The sequence below is a fragment of the Muntiacus reevesi genome, chromosome 5, assembly GCF_963930625.1.
Source record: "Muntiacus reevesi chromosome 5, mMunRee1.1, whole genome shotgun sequence".
Taxonomy (NCBI): Eukaryota; Metazoa; Chordata; class Mammalia; order Artiodactyla; family Cervidae; genus Muntiacus; species Muntiacus reevesi.
In genome coordinates, this window is record NC_089253.1 from 41,010,409 (window position 1) to 41,027,147 (window position 16,739).

The window sequence follows — 16,739 nt, forward strand, 5'->3', positions numbered from 1 at the left end:
GTTAAGGGTGGAAATTGCTATGCTCTTAAAATATTTTTGAAAGTTATACAGTCACAAGAAATTACAAAGGCAGTCCAGAAAGGTCCTTACCTGACTTATGTGATGTGCTTAGTCACTTAGTCGTGTCTGACTCTTTTCAACCCCATGGACTGTAGCCCACCAGGCTCCTCTGTCCATGGGGATTCTCCAGGCAAGAATACTGGAGTATTCTTGTGGATTCCTAAAGAAGGAATCCATAACCTTCTCCAGGGGATCCTCCCAACCCCGGAATGGAACCCAGGTCTCCTGCACTGTAGGCAGACTCTTTACTGTCTGAGCCATCAGGGAAACCCTTTATATGACTTAGTACAGTATCAAAATCAGAAAGTCGTCATTGCTATAAAGTGTGTGTATAATTCTACATCTTTTTATCATGTGTAGATTTGTGTATTCACCACATGGAAGATACAGAATTGTTCCATACCCCAAAGATGCCACCCTTTATAGTCACCCCAACCCTTCTATCTACCATCCCTAACTGTTTGCCACCACTAATCTGTTCTCCACCTCTATAATTTTGTCATTTTGAGAATGTTATGTAGTGGAATCTTACAGTAGGTGGCCTTTTGATTTCGTCTTTTTCTCACTCAGCATAATGCGTTTGAGATCCATCCACCTTGGTTCATGCATCTATAATTCATTCCTTTTTATTGCTGAGTACTATTCAATGAATGGTATAGAAAAATTTCCCCCCTTGCTCTCAGATTTCCTAGGGACTATGCAATATTTTAAGGCTTAGGGAAAAGGAAACATACTTGCAAGAGGGGCAGTGTAGAGAGAAGCAATTCATGCATTCAAGGAGATTTTGTGTTGAATTAAATAACAGAATTTTAGACTTGGCGCCCCCTCGGCAGTCACCTGGGCAAGTTTTTTGTGTTGTAGGGATCCTCCTTGCAGTATCCTGGCAGGTTTTTGTGCAGCCTCTGTGTGGATACTCCCAGTAACAGGAAATCGCTACCAGATGAAGCAGCTCATTAAATTGATACAAAATATGCCTTGCTTCCTGGAGCTTGGGCAAGACTGAGAGATCTTCTGTCCTGGGTTATTTTTACCCTGCCTGGAGTCTATTCCCTTTCTCCACTAACTAGATAAACACAAGCCCAAGAGAGTGAGAAAAGCCTGCAAGAGCCTGAGCAAGCTGGGGATGTCCTGGATCCAGGACTGGCCTCTCTAGGGAGATTTCAGCATTCACTGGCTTAGAAATACAAGGGACTAAAGACCTTTCAAAATGGAATAAAATTCTACATGAACACACACAGATATCCACAGTCCCCTATGAATGTTCTCCTTTCTGCATGATAGGAGTGCCCTTCGGAAGGCATGGAACTGTCTCAGAGGAAAGGTCTCAGCTTCTCTTCTGCCTGGAGTCCCCAGTTTCAGGCCAGAGAGCTCTTCGTTTTCCTCCAACCATCCTTGAATGCAGACTCTGATCTGTCCATGGTTCTGATTGTTAATGGTTTCACCTAGGGACAAGGCATGGTTCTTTCATTCATTCTTTTGTGGTGACTTGGGCTTCCCTTGTGGCTCAGCTGGTAAAGAATCCACCCGGAATGCGGGAAACCTGGGTTTGATCCCTGGGTTGGGATGATGCCCTGGAGAAGGGAAAGGCTACCCATTCCAGTGTTCTGGCCTGGAGAATTCCATGGACTGTATAGTCCGGGGGTCGCAAAGAATAGGACACGACTTTCACTTTCACTTTGTGGTAACTTATTGATCATTTACTGTGTACCAGGGACTGTGATGTGCTCCTTATATTCACCGTCTTTTTTTTTTAATATATAATTTTATTTATTTTTGGCTGTGCTGGATCTTCGCTGCTGCACAGGCTTTTCTCTAGTTGTGGCAGGTGGGGGCTACTCTCCAGTTGCGGTGCACAGGCTTCTCATTGCGGTGGCTTCTCCTGTTGCAGAGCACGAGCTGTAGGGCACTCAGACTTCAGCAGTTGCAGCTCGTGGGTTCAGTAGTTGCAGCTCGTGGGCTCTAGAGCACAGGCTCAATAGCTGTGGCGCACAGGCTTAGTTGCTCTGTGGCATATAGGATCTTCCCGGATCAGGGATTCAACCCATGTCTCCTGCATTGGCAGGTGAATTCTTTACCACTGAGCCACCAGAGAAGCCCCCACCCTCTTTCTGTTGAAGTACATCAGACATAACAGGACAGAGCACAAATCAAAAACATACTGTCCAGTGAATTTTCATACGGTGAATACATTCATGTAACCACCACAAAGATCAAGAAACAGAACACTGTCAGTGCCACCCCCCAATCAAGAAGGCCCCCTGTCCCCTTCCAGGTGCTGTCCTCCAACTGTAACCACTGCCCTGACTTTGAAAAACATAGACTAATTTTTTTTCTACTTTTTAACTTTATATAAATGGATCATACAGATTGTCTTTTTTGTCTCTGGCTTCTGTGGCCCAGCCTTATGTTTGTGAAGTTTATTCACACTATTCCAGATGGTTGTATTGATAGTTTGTTCCTTCCTGTTACTGTGTAGCATTATCTAGTGTAAAATATCCCACAACTTATTGGTTATACTCTTGATGGGGCCTTTTGATTGTTTCCAGTTTTCTACCATTATAAATATTGCTGATATAAAAATCTCTTGTTTATGTCTTTTGATAAACATGTGCTTTTCTATTATATATAATGTTTATTACATTTACATGTATATATGAATATGTGTGGGCTTCCCAGGTGGCTCAGTGGTAAAGAGCAGGTAAAGAGGTTAGCAGGTTAGCAGGTAAAGAATCCACCTGCTAACACGGGAGCCACAGGAGACACGCTCAATCCCTCGGTCAGGAAGATCCCCTGGAGGAGGAAATGGCAACTCACTCCAGTATTCTTGCCAGCATAATCCCGTGGACCGAGGAGCCTGGTGGGCTACAGTCCATGGGGTCACAAAGAGTCGGACGTGGCTAAGCAACAGCACACACAGGCACGCATGAATATGTATACACATACGCACATATACACATATACACATACACATGTATACACTGGGCGGGTTGTGGGCGGGTACGTTTTTCAATTCCTATTTTTCAGATAAGAAAGCTGAGGCTTGAAGACATTGTGGAGCCAGTTGTGGAGCTGGAAGTTGTGGAGCTGGAACGCGAACCCAGTTCTGTCTGGCCCTGGATCTCAAACTCTAACCATCCTGCTTTATTGCCGTCTGCTGTTTAATTGTACTCATGATGAACTTGAATGGTTGCTGCCATTGAGGGAAATAAAAAGATACGAAGGCACATGCAGTCACACAAGAAGGAAAATGACAGATGCTGGTGAAAGGCACATGAGTGTGACGAGGAGCCTGAGGGGTCATTTTTATCTTGGAAGGTCATAGGAGGCTTCCTGGAGAATGAAGCATTTGATGAGGAAGGTTGGGGACAGATGCTGGGCATGCAGGAGGGAAGGAGTGCAGGACTGAGAGAGCTCTGGGGCCTGAGAAGAGGAGGCCCTCATAGAGCCATAGCTGCAAGGGCCTTCATAGATTATTTCATCTGGTCCCCAACATGTCCACTCACCCACCTTTACACTGCTGGCTTCCAAATTTACATATTCAGTCTTTTTTTTTTCCGGCTGTGCTTTGTGGCTGGTAGGATCTTAGTTCCCTTGCCAGGGATCAAACTCAGACCCGCAGCAGTGTAAGTCCAGAGTCCTAACCACTGGACTGCCAGGGAATTGCCTATACACCCAGTTTTGACTGTTCTCCTAATTGCCAAACTGTTTTCTATTCAGTTAGATGACAAATAGGCATCTCAAGCTTGACCTGGCCAAAACAGGTCTCCTGGTCTCCCCTCCCCAACATACCCACTGCAAACTGCTCCTCTCACAATCTTTCTTGGTCTTTGGTACTATCAACCACCCGTAGCTCAGGTCTCAAGCTGCGGCATCATCCTTCTCTCCTCCCTTTCCCCATGTCCAATCCATGAGCACATCCCATCATCCCTATCTGTAAAGCACACCCCAAATCAGACCTCATCTTACGACCTCCCTGTTACTCCCCTGGTTGTGGTCACCACCATCACTTACCTGGAAGACAGAAACAGCCTCCACACAGCTCTCCCAGTTCCTTCTGAAGTTCCACGGGGAGAAACCTTCTTGGCCTCTTCCAGCTTCTGGTGACTCCACATGTTCCCTGGCTGGGGGCTACCTGACTCCAGTCTCTGCTTCTGTCTTCATATGACCTTCTTCTTTGTGTCTTCTCTTCCTGTTACAGCGGTCTCCTCTTATTGGTCTTTGCATTTAGGGCCCACCTGGACAATCCAAGACCATTTCATCTTGATATTCTTAATTTCATTATATCTGCAAAACCCTAAGGGCACATTTGCAAGTTCTAGGTGGACTTATCTTTTCAAGTGCTACCATTCAACTCACTGTGTTGTGTGCTGTGTTTGGTCGCTCCAGTCGTATCTGACTCTGCAACCCCATGGGCTGTACCCCACTGGGCTCCTCTGTCCATGGACTTTTCCAAGCAAGAATACTGGAGTGGGTTGCCATGCCGTCCTCCAGGGGATCTTCCTGATCTGGGGATCTTCCTGATCTGGGGATCTAACCCACGTCTCCTGCATTGCAGGCAGATTCTTTACCTGCCGAGCCATTAGGGAAGCCCATTCAACCCTGTATAGAGGTGAATATCAGAAAAAAATAAAACAGCTGGAAGAATTTTTATTGAGCTTACATTCAGTCCTCCAGTGAGTGATTATTTTTCAAAGTATAGAAGACTCTTGGCTTGCACATACTTGCTATTTCAGCACTGACTGTTCATGAGTCACTTCAAAGGTCTTTCCCGAGGAGTGAGCGTCTGCACTGTGTTTACTATAAGGCTCATGTGAGGCTGTGTGTCTCTAGCCTTGCTGCAGCCTCAAACCTACCAGATCATCTCTGCCCATTGCTGGGGACATTACCACTGCTGTCAAGGGGTCAAAATTGTTTCCTCTTAAAAACAAATAGTCTCCCCCAAGGAAAGGCAGCTGCTAGTGCTGATGATGAAAGGAAAAAAAAGGGATCCAAGAAAGTACTGGTTCTTACCCAGTGTGATGAGCAACCTCTAAATGAATATCCCCTAATGACCCCGCCTTCTGGGTTTTGTTTTGTGTTTTTTTATATTTTTGGCTGCAGTGGGTCTTCGTTGCTGCACGCTGACTTTCTCTAGCTGTGGTAAGTGGGGGCTCCTCTTTGCTGAATTGCAGATTTCTCACTGCAGTGGCTTCTCTTGTTGCAGAGCGCAGGCTCTAGAGTACCAGCTCAGTAGTTGTGGCACACAGGCTTAGTTGCTCCATAGCATGTGGAATCTTCCTGGACCAGGGATCGAACCCATGTTCCCTGCACTGGCAGGCAGATTCTCATCCACTGAGCAACCAGGGAAGGCCCCGCCTTCTGATTTTTATGTCTTTGTGACATCCTCTCCTCTTGAGTGTGGGCTAGATCTGGTAACTTGCCTCTACACAACAGAACATAGTAAAACTGACAGGATGTCATTTCTGAAATTAACTTACAAAAAGATTGTGGCTTCTGATTGCTCACCTCTTTCACTTTCTAGCTTGCTTGTTCTGAGCGAAGCCAGCTGCCATGTCAAACAGCCCTATGGAGAGGCCCACATGGCAAGGAGATAATACCTGCACCCGACAGCCTCTAAGAACCTGAGGTCCTCAGTCCAGCAGCCCTCCAGAAACTCAATTCTGCCACCCACCTGGTGAATAAGCTTGGGAGTGGACCTTCTGAGGCCCACAGGCAGCCATACATGTGAGCTTGGGAGCAGATCCCCCCAGTTGAGCCTTCTGATGATTGCAGCTCCGGCCAACACTTTGGGGTTTGGGGGCTGGTTGTTTTTTTTTTTTTCCATTTGCTTGAGTTTTTGTTGTTGTTTGTGTGGACCATTTTTAAAGACTTTATTGAATTTGTTACAGTATTGCTTCTGTTTCATGTTTGTTTTTTTCTTTTAGGCCTCAAGGCATGTAGGATCTTAGGTCCCTGAACAGGGATGGAACTTGACCCTCCTGCACTGGGAGTTGAAGTCTTAACCACTGAGCTACCGGAGAAGACCTTGGTCAACACTTTGACTGGAGCCTGAGAGAGACCCCGAGCCGCCAAGCTGTGCCCAGATTCCCACGCTACGGGAATTTTAGGATGATAAATGTTTGTTGATTCAACCACTGGGTTTTGGAATAATTTGTTATGCAGCAATAGACACACCCAGATATAGATTTCTAGGATATATTCAGCCATGTGGAAGGCTTCTGCTGCAGTGGTGGCTGTTTACAGGTTGGGGATTCACAGATATTAGCTCATATGCCTCAAGAATCTACAGCACCTCCTCCCACTTCTTTGATTCTGTTTATATTTTTAAACAAACATAATATAAAACTATAGTGACAGTTGCACATTCTATTTTTTCTGCTTGACATGTTGTAAGCACTCTCTCACCTCATTAAATATTCTTCAAAGCATTCTTTGTTCTTACCATCTCTTCTGGGGTGTGAGTGTACCAACATTAATTAAATCACTCCCCTCTCTTATTTTGAGCTTAAGGTAGGGTTTTACCTTCTTGGGTCACGTCTACGGGCATGTTTCGACCCCTCCATTCAGGGCCTACAGGGAAAGTTCCAGGAAGGTAGAAAGCAGAATCACCTGTGGTTAAGTGCTCCTGAGTTATATCAAGCCTATACCATTTCCTAGCTATGTGACCTTTACACCCGTGGGCCTTGGTTTCCCCTTCCAAACAAAGGGGTAATAATTATATCCACTTTCCAGAGTTATTAGAGGCATCAATGAGCTAACCCAAGTTACACAGAGAGTGCCTGACAAATTTTAGGTTATACAGACACAAGCCAGGCCACAGTATCCTCATCACCCCACAAGTCCTGGAGCACCACACATCACATCGACTCTTGTCCCAGACTCAAGCCAGCCTCCAACCAACAGTGTCTTGGCTTCCCTCCCGCCAGTCTGTTCTCCCTGAACCTGCTGGTGCCTCCTGCTGTGTAGCCATCCGCAATCCTGTGGCCATGACACCTCCTCTTACTGCATGACTCTGAGCAAGTCCATCCCATCTTAAGGCCTCAGTCTCCTCATCTGCAATATGGGAAGGGAGGTTGGATGAAGAGGTCCATGAGGGATTGCCCACCTAAGATTCTAGACCATGCTCTTTCCTTTCAAAGTTCTTTTGGTTTCAATAGTACAAAGTACAGTCAGAATTTTAAACAACTAACCAAAGAGAAAAGAATTGGAAAGCACTTTATTTACCATAACATAGGTACCAAGTGCTCAGCATTTCCTGGAGTGTGTCCAATACTAGCCTAGTGTCTGCTTACATGTGTAAATCTGGTGAAGAGCTGGAGTTTCTCATCTCTGTCCCCTTACAGTGTTTGTCTTGAATTTGAATGAGAACCCACCATCCCCCACTTCCACCCCCACCCCCAAGAAGGTGCTGCCACTGCGCTCCTATCTGGTCCCAGGCCCCTGCTCCATCAGGCCAAAGAACAACAGGGGCATTGCTCAGAGGGGCTGGAGGGTATGGGCTGCACAGGTATGGGGCGGTACTGAAGAAGATACAGGTCTCACTGCGTGCTAAGTGCTAAGTCATTCAGTCGTGTCCAACTCTGTGCCAGACCATGGACTGTAGCCGGGCAGGCTCGTCTATCCATGGGGATTCTCCAGGCAAGAATACTGGAGTGGGTTGCCATGCCCTCCTGCAGGGGAAATTCCCAACCTAGGGATGGAACCTGCATCTCTTACGTCTCCTGTATTGGCAGGCAAGTTCTTTACCACTAGCACCACCTGGGAAGCAGGGAATCACAGAGCGAAAGGTTCAAGTCCAGCACTTGCTTAAACCTGAGTTTGCACCTGGTCCTTCCCTCATTCTTTTCACCTGCCTTTTGTGCAGGACTTGAATGCTCTCAGAAGTCCACTCACCATGGCCCTGGGAGGAAGGGAGAGGTAGGGAGCTATTTGGGAATAGCTTGGTGAGCTGACCCTTCAGAATCTCCCCAAGGTCACCATGTGGCTATGGACCCTCACTATGTAGAAAGCCCAGAGGGGACTGCTCCGGGCTTGTCCACAACTCCAACCCACAGGTTCAGCTCTTTAGCACTGAAAAAACTACTAGGAGCAGAAAGGATTCTCTTCTGGGCTCCTGCATGGCCCTTCATCACCTGGGTTTGGGCTCTGGACCAGCCCCAGTAAGGGCAAACTTTCAGAAACTACAGGGCTTTGTGGCCCTGGGAATCACAAAACAAAAGGGAGAGTCCCTCCCCACTCCCAGCACTTAAACCTCTCATGCCGACTTTAGTTTTCTAGGACTCCAGCCCCTAGGGTGCCTGGGCCAGGATCCCACCAGGAGAAGGAGGAGCAGATTGTGATGTTTCAGGTCCCAAGAAAGGCTGTGTGACCTTGGACAAGCCACTTGGCTTCTCTGAGCCTCTGTGTCCTTTCCACTCCTAGTTAGCTGGTCAGCCAAGAAAAGCAGCCCCCGGCAGCAACAGAGGAGATGCCTGTGTGCTGAGGCTGCTTCCTGGGCCCAAGGAAGGGGCTAGCCCAGTTCTGGGGGCCGGGTTAGAAGTGAACTTGAGCAGAAGAGAGCAGAGGGAAGTCCAGGAGTGGGTGGGGGCTGGGCCCTTGCCAATCTGCTACTGAGGGAGCTGGCTTATGCTCCCTGTCCTGCAGAGACCCCAGCCCTGGAGCAGCTGAGGGGCTGTGGGGTGAGGCCCCCGGCTTCCCCCTGGTGGGGTGCTCCAGCCTGAGGGACTCTAGAGGGGCGGCTTGGGCTGGGGGGCTGGGCAGGAGGGTGTTGAGCTTAGAGGAAGGTCTCAGTAGGCTGGAGCCAGCGGGTGAGGTGGACTGGGCAGGAGTTGCAGTGACCGCAGCGGGACCAAGGGACAGTGAGGGCAGAGGGGACAGGAGGAGGCCGAGGGAGCCAGGAGGCTGTGGGTCTGGAGAGGGTTGTGGAGCCGAGGAAGAAGAGACTGGGGTCCGGAACAGGCCCAGCTGCTCCTGGCAGCCATGCTGTCCGTGGGGCATGGGACCTGGGGGCCGCTCGGCCTGGCCCCAGCAGCCAGCGGCCCCTGGAGCCAAGCAGGAGGCACAGTCCAGCGGGCACAGGCGCTCGTGCACGTGCAGGGTCTGACTCCACCAGGCCAGCTCGGCCTGAAGGGCCTGGATCTCCTTCCGCAGGGCGTGGTTCTGCTTCTCCAGTGACTCATGCTGCTGGGGGGAGAAGCAGAGATACGCAGGGAGGGTTATGTCAGCCAGAATCAGAGGCCCAGCTTGAGCCCTATTTCCCAATGCCTCAGGGTCCTCAATTTAGGAGGAAAGATACCGCTGCCACCCGAATGCCCTTTGGCTGCTCTCTGACCAGACATTCATGACCACCAGCTCAGACCTGCCTGCTCTCTCTCTCCAGTGCCAGGTCCCTGAGCCAGCCAGCCTGGGATCTCCGCTCACCCAGGAGCTCCACCAGCCTCCTAACTGGTGCGCCCTCAAACTACCTGAGCTCTTGGCCCAGAGGAGACATTCGATGGCTGCAGTGCTAATGGAACATTCAGTTCAGTTCAGTTCAGTCGCTCAGTTGTGTCCGACACTTTGCGATCCCGTGAATCGCAGCACGCCAGGCCTCCCTGTCCATCACAAACTCCCGAAGTCCACTCAAACTCATGCCCATCGAGTTGGTGATGCCATCCAGCCATGGAACACGAAAGCCCTTTAAATTCTCCCATGACTCCCCATGTGTGGTGGCCCCGGTTCACACTTCCAGTTTTATCTCTCCAACTGCTCCCAATGCCCCCACTTCCTGTTCCTCAAATGGACTCTACTTGCTCGCCACACTTCCAGTCTTCTCTGCCTGGACACTTTCAGCCCCGCTTCCTCGGTCTAATCCTGACCTGGCCTTCTTGTGACAACTTAGACGTCCTCTGTCCTGGACACTTCTAGGCTGCTCAGTGCCATTGCCAGACCTCCTCGACATGCAGAACTTGCCCATCGAGGCGTTGTGGGCAGAGTCCAGGGTCATGTTTTACAGGTTGGCAGCACAGGTATGCTCTTTTTGGCATTTAGTTTCTGTTCTGCTGAGCACTGGGTGGGAACCCGGTGGGAGAGTAATCAATGTGAAGTTCTAAACAGTCATTGATTAGTATGATGGCAACAGTGGTGGAAAACGCAGAAGGAACTTTATTTCCATAGCTCATCAAGCTCAGTGACTTCCTTTGAGCCCCTTGCCCTGCCTTTTGAGGACACTTTTTAAAAGAAGAAGCTGCAAGGGTGTTTTATATTAAAATGTTGCTTAAGCCACAGACTCAAAGTTCTAACAGGCCTCATAGCCACCCACAGCCCCACTCCCAAGCTGGTTTCTGCTGTGGAAGGTGGAAAGACATTTTAAAAACATGTCATTAGGTCACTCTTTACCTAAATTCTCCAAAGGCATCAACTCACCTCCAGAAATGGGGTCACTCTTCATTCATTCATTCGTTTACCACCCTCAGGTTGCTCAACTGTCACCTCCTCCAGGCAGGCTTCCCTATTTAGGTTTCCATCACCCCACATGCCCCACTCCCTTCCCTCTTCCCTGCTTTAATCCTTCCTAGAGCACTTATCACTATCTGATATCCCAAATACCTCATGGGTCATTTCTTTGTCTGTCCGGCTCCCCCATGAAAATATGAATCTTGGGGAGGGTGAGCTGGACTTTTGTCTGCTGTGTTCACAGCTGCATCTCCAATGCTTAGAACTGTGCTTGCCGCACAAGAGATACTCAGTAGGCATTTCTGGAAGGAAGGAATAAATGAGCTCATGAAGTCTCAATTGCTTCCAGGCATGCCATCCTGGGCATCAGTCCTCATTCTCATGCACTGTACAGGGTGCTGCTCTCTTATGCTCATGTCAGCCCTATTTCATTTGCCTGCAATGCTTTTTCTTACCTTCATCCATTTGGAAAACTCCTGTTCATCCTTCAAAACCAGCTCAGACTTCATCTCTATATCACCTTGACCCAACTACCTGTATGTTGTTCCTACCTATGAGTTCTCACTTTATTCTGACTCTATTGTTCACTCCACAGAGAAATACTGAGTTCCTTCTATCTGCCAGGCACTGGTCCAGGTGATGGGGAGACAGTAGGCAACAGAAGAGTTCCCTGCCTTCAGGGTGCTTACAATCTGGTGAAGAAGACAAGCAATGGTCAACATCTAAGCTTGTGATGGAAAGTCAGCGCTAACCAGAAAAATAAAGCAGAGAAATAGGTGAGGTCTCTTTAGCTCAGTTCAGTTCAGTTCAGTCACTCAGTTGTGTCCGACTCTTTGCGACCTCATGAATCGCAGCACGCCAGGCCTCCCTGTCCATCACCAACTCCCGGAGTTCACTCAAACTCATGTCCATCAAGTTGGTGATGCCATCCAGTCATCTCATCCTCTGTGTCCCCTTCTCCTGCTGCCCCCAATCCCTCCCAGCATCAGGGTCTTTTCCAATTAGTCAACTCTTTGCATGAGGTGGCCAAAGTACTGGAGTTTCAGCTTCAGCATCAGTCCTTCCAATGAACACCCAGGACTGATCTCTTTTTTTTTTTTTTTCTGATCTCCTTTAGGATGGACTGGTTGGATCTCCTTGCAGTTCAAGGGACTCTCAAGAGTCTTCTCCACAGTTCAAAAGCATCAGTTTTTTGGTGCTCAACTTTCTTCACAGTCCAACTCTCACATCCACACATGACCACTGGAAAAACCATAGCCTTGACCAGACAGACATTTGTTGGCAAAGTAATGTCTCTGCTTTTTAATATGCTAACTAGGTTGGTCATAACTTTCCTTCCAAGGAGTAAGCGTCTTTTAACCTCATGGCTGCAGTCACCATCTGCAGTGATTTTGGAGCCCCAAAAAATAAAATCTGACACTGCTTCCACTGTTTCCCCATCTATTTCCCATGAAGTGATGGGAATAGATGCCATGATCTTTATTTTCTGAATTTTTTTTATTTTCTGAATTTCTTTATTTTCTGTTGAGCTTTAAGCCAACTTTTTCACTCTCCTCTTTCACTTTCATCAAAAGGTTTTTTAGTTCCTCTTCACTTTCTGCCATAAGGGTGGTGTCATCTGCATATCTGAGGTTATTGATATTTCTCCTGGCAATCTTGATTCCAGCTTGTGTTTCTTCCAGCCCAGCATTTCTCATGATGTACTCTGCATATAAGTTAAATAAGCAGGGTGACAGTATACAGCCTTGACGTACTCCTTTTCCTATTTGGAAACAGTCTGTTGTTCCATGTCCGGTTCTAACTGTTGCTTCCTGACCTGCATACAGGTTTCTCAAGAGGCAGGTCAGGTGGTCTGGTATTCCCATCTCTTTCAGAATTTTCCACAGTTTATTGTGATCCACACAGTCTTTAGCTCAGACGTTTAGAAAGACCTCCTCCTTTTGAGGCGGTGACATTTGAGCCAAACACCCAGCAAGGAGTGAAGATGCAGCTTGGCTGCTGTCTGAAGATGGAGGGAGCAGCCAGGGGAGCCCCTGAGGCTGGATGTGCTCCGTCAGGGAAGGAGCAGAGAGAACATGGTGCAGGATGTTAGGAGAGGAAGGTGGACAGTGGGGATGGGGCTGCAGAGAGCGTAGGACCTTTGGGTGTGGGGGGCTCTGAATTTTACCATTGCAATAAGGACTATCGTGTATGCAGCCCTACCAAAGGCCAGGTCCTGAACCCAGCTCTTAACAGTCCCCCTGAGGTGTGTCCTTTCTGCAGAGGAAGAAGACAAACTCCAAGGTCAGGTTACCATCTGAGGTTAGGTTACCATCCAAGGTGAAGAGCCAAGTGTGAGTAGAGACCCCCCACCCCACCTCTACTCCACAAGGCTCCTTGGCCTTCTTTAGTCTTCACAAGGGTCCTGCCAGGGGGCAGGGATTTTCGGATGAGGACAGTGAAGCTCAGTGAAGGAAATGACCTGCAGCTAAGGAACGTGGCAGCCGGGACTCTAAAGCCAGCCCATCGTAACCCTGAACCAGTTTCTCACAGACGGTATTGGCCACCCGCATCAGAAGCCAGACAGGCAGGGTGATCACCACAGCGCATCACCTCTGAGGTGGGTTCTGGATGGGCAGGGCTCAGGGACCTACATTTGAATGAAGGCTTCACCTGGTCACTGTGCCAGGTTCTCCCTGTTTCCCTCCACTTCTTGTCTCCTCCCTCTAGACTGGAGGCACCTTGAGGGCAGGCCTGGGCTGAGGATGTACTGTCATGCCCCTGGAGCCCAGCATGTATCTGGCACACAATTTCCACTCAGCACTCAGGAATTTCTGAATCTCAGCTGCAGAGCCCTCCTCTCTCCCCAAGTTCAGGGCCCCTGGCACCTACAGCAATGCAGGGGGAACTGCTGATTGGTGGGATGGAGAAGAGGTGGCCGGGCCAGGTGAGTGACGCCAGGGATGGGAAGGGAGGCATCCCCACCTGGTGCAGGGCATCCGCCTTGTTCGTGTGCTTCTGCCGGCTTCTCTGGGCAGCCGCCCGGTTCTTCTGTTTCTTCCTCAGCTGCCTCTGATGCTCCTCAGCGTCCTGTAGGGTGAGAGATTGAGGGCTCAGGGGGCCCGACAGGGGCGGGCTAGCTGTAAAGCCATTCCCTTCTCTTTTGGGGGGGAGGGTGTGCCGTGCGGCCTGTGGGATCTTAGTTTAGCTCAGGAGTTTAGAAAGACCTTCTCCTTTTGAGGCGGTGACATTTGAGCCGAACACCCAGCCAGGAGTGAGGGTCTAGCTGGGCTGCTCTCTGAAGGTAGAGGGAGCAGCCACGGGGAGCCACCAGGGTTCAAATCCGTGACCCCTAAATTGGAAGCCTGGAAACGTAACCACTGAGCCTCCAGGGAAGTCTTAGCCATAGCCTTCTTGAATCAAGTTCCCAAGGGTCCCCTCTCCCCCAGAAGCCCTCTCTGGCTCCGTTGGTGTCCACACACCCCATCACAGACACAGCACAACTCAGTGGAAAGCCAGCCTCACACACGCACTGCTCACAGCTCATGACGGGGCAGCACAAGCCCCAGACAGAACCCGCTTCACACCTACAGCCTCCTCATGGACCGTGTTGCTCTGGTTAGATCACTCACTTCCCTGAGTCCCGTTGCCTGATCTGCCACAAATGGAGGCACCAGTGCCTTCCTCACCAGCTGGAAGGCAGGCAGGGGTTAATAAAAGTTGCTGTTGTTCTTTCACTACTGTTTCCACCGTCAAGGTGTTGATTTCTTTAGCCCTGAGCTCTTTCTGTGAGGACGAAGCGGGGTGGTTCTGATTCTACTCTGTGTTCACCTGCTCAGCTCAGGCCCAAAGCTAATATTCATTTATCCCACAAATATTTGCACACCTACTATGTGCCACGCAGTGAGCTGAGGCGACACGGCAGCAAACATAAGAGGTAGTATTTCCCACCCTCAAGCTACTCGTATTCTCGTGGGCCAGCAGCCTAGAATGAGTGAATGAGTCCCTTCTGACAGAAGAGCGGACGCAGAGGGGGACAGCTGTGACCCTCCCCCTATACTGGGGTTCATGAAACTTAGATGAAATGGTTAACCCAAATGACCAGGGCTCTGGAAAATCGGACTAGAGGGAATGCTGGAGACCCCACAACCCCCTCCCTCAGGTCACTCTGGGAGGTGTGTTCTGAGTGTGGGGACCTCAGGCAAGACCCTGGCCTCGCTGGCTGAGGACTCTGCAACTCCTCGGCTCACGGCCACAGCAGGCCCCTTGCAGGTGCTGGGGGCCTGAGAGACGGGAGCCTGGAGGGGAAAGACCCGCCGTGAGAAGGGCTTGGGCCTCTGTACTTGGGTTCTGGACTAGAGGCAAGGCCTCCAGGGGAACCACGCCAGAGAGCCTGGCGAGGAAAGAGGAGGCTCCTGTAACGGCAGCAAGAGGACAGAGAGGTGAGGAGAGAGCTGTCATCAGAGGCCAAGCTCTAAACTGAAGGCTGGATCTGCTAAGTGAGAGCAGAAAAGCCCTCAAGCCAAACCCCTAAGGAGACTGAGGCCCAGAGACGGGCTGCATGAGGCCTCCGCCCCCAACCCGTGTGAACAGAGCCGCCCCGGAGCCCTGGGGCATATTCCCCTTCTTAGCCCCCCGAACCTGCTCCCCTGCACTCACCGTCCTGGTCAGAGGCCCGTCGCCCCCGCAGAGGTGCATGGCGGGGAGGAGAACAGGGGCTCACACCCGCTCAGGGCTTCTCTCAGCTGCTGTGACCTCCCAGTGCCCTCTTGGGGCCCAAGGAAGTGGCAGCTCTTTAAATCCCCGGTGACCACTCCGCCCCCAACAAGCCAAGTTTCAGTTTCTCCTAAAGCCACCGGCTGCTCAGAATCCCGGGCTCGGCTTGGCTCACGTGGCTGGAATTTCCTAACACGAACGGGCCTTCCGGTTGGGCCCCTTCTCTGGGATGAGGACGGTGGAGGGTGGCCAGATGAGGGGGGCTGAAGGCCAGGTGTGGGGAGGCTGTCATAGGAGAGGGCGGGCAGGCTGCCAGCCACAGAGCCAAGCGGAGAAGCCAGTGGGGCACCGAGGGCTCGTCGGGGGTGTGGGAGGACCCCTGGGCTCCACAATCGCAGGAGCCAGGGTCACGGCCCACTTTTGGCTCGTTGGAGCTGCGCAGCTTTGAGAAGGTGGTTTATCCTCTCTGAGCCTTAGTTTCCTCATCTGTAAAGGGAGATGATACAGACATTCATTCACAGGCTTGATGTAGGAACTAAGCAAGATAATACAACCACCTCCCCCAACCCTGTGAGACTAATAATGTTGAGACAAGTCTACAAATATAAGCAACAGCCCTTAAATAGGCGAACAGATGGCTAATGGCTGTGTTTTCATACAACAGACCACGCAGCAGTAGACAGAGTGATGTCTAACTGTTAAGAGCACAGTTCCCAAGCTTCGTGACTTGGGTACATCATTTCACCTTTCTGTGCCTCTGTTTCCAAGTCTGTAAAGTGGGGATAAAGATAATTTTGTTGCGAAGGTTACGTATGTGAAGGCAGGTGAGGCACCTGGAAGCATGCCTGGTGCAGAACGAGGGCTCAACAAATATTCACAGTTGTGATGCGGTGGAAGAGCCAAAGCTGCATGTATCATCACGTCTAAAGGTTCATTCCATCCACTTGGATGAAAATGACAAGTGGCAACAAGATCTGAATAACACCTTTTCTGTAATGTTGAATAATATGGATATGTAATTATGTAGGAAAAGTATTAAAAATATGCATGAGAATCAGAAACACAAAATCCAGAGAGTGGGGGCTTGGTGGGGGTGGAGGTGGAGAGCGACTAAAGAGGACCCACAGAGACTTCAGTGTGTCTGTGACTTATCATTGCTTCAACTGTGGGAACACAGTTGTCTTGTGATAGTATTATTAGCTACACTCTGGGGTCCTGGAGAGGGACAGGGCAACCCATTCCAGTATTCTTGCCTGGGAAATCCCATGGACGGAGGAGCCTGGTGGGCTACAGTCTGTGGGGTCACAAAGAGTCAGATACGACTTAGTGAGTAGACCACCACCACCACACTTTGGGGTAGTCCTGAAATGTTTCGTAATAAAAACTTTTGTTAAAGACCTAAAAAAACCTGAAGCCCCAGGCAAATCTGTATGGTTGCTGTATCTCTAAGACAGAGCATGCTTGGGAGCGACAGCAGTTCAGAGGATGGTGGAGCCATTAATCCCTGTCCAAGAACAGCATCATAACTGATACACAGGGAAGAGTCCTGT

At 49.8% G+C, this 16,739-nt stretch overlaps 1 protein-coding gene across 2 annotated transcripts; it reads right to left on the reverse strand.

Annotated features, from left to right (window-relative positions):
• Positions 1 to 7,313: 7,313 nt before the first annotated feature.
• On the reverse strand, positions 7,314 to 15,287 carry BATF2 (basic leucine zipper ATF-like transcription factor 2). 2 transcript variants are annotated; one of them, XM_065936551.1, is made up of 3 exons: positions 15,133 to 15,287; positions 13,459 to 13,563; positions 7,314 to 9,240 (listed from the first exon to the last, which is right to left on the reverse strand). In XM_065936551.1, the coding sequence occupies exons 1-3, from the start codon at positions 15,169 to 15,171 to the stop codon at positions 8,593 to 8,595; spliced, it is 792 nt and encodes a 263-aa protein (XP_065792623.1). In that variant the 5' UTR covers positions 15,172 to 15,287; the 3' UTR covers positions 7,314 to 8,592. The 2 variants fall into 2 exon arrangements, with proteins under 2 accessions (XP_065792623.1, XP_065792622.1); XM_065936550.1 differs by having other exon boundaries at positions 7,314 to 9,243.
• Between the last annotated feature and the right edge of the window lie 1,452 nt (positions 15,288 to 16,739).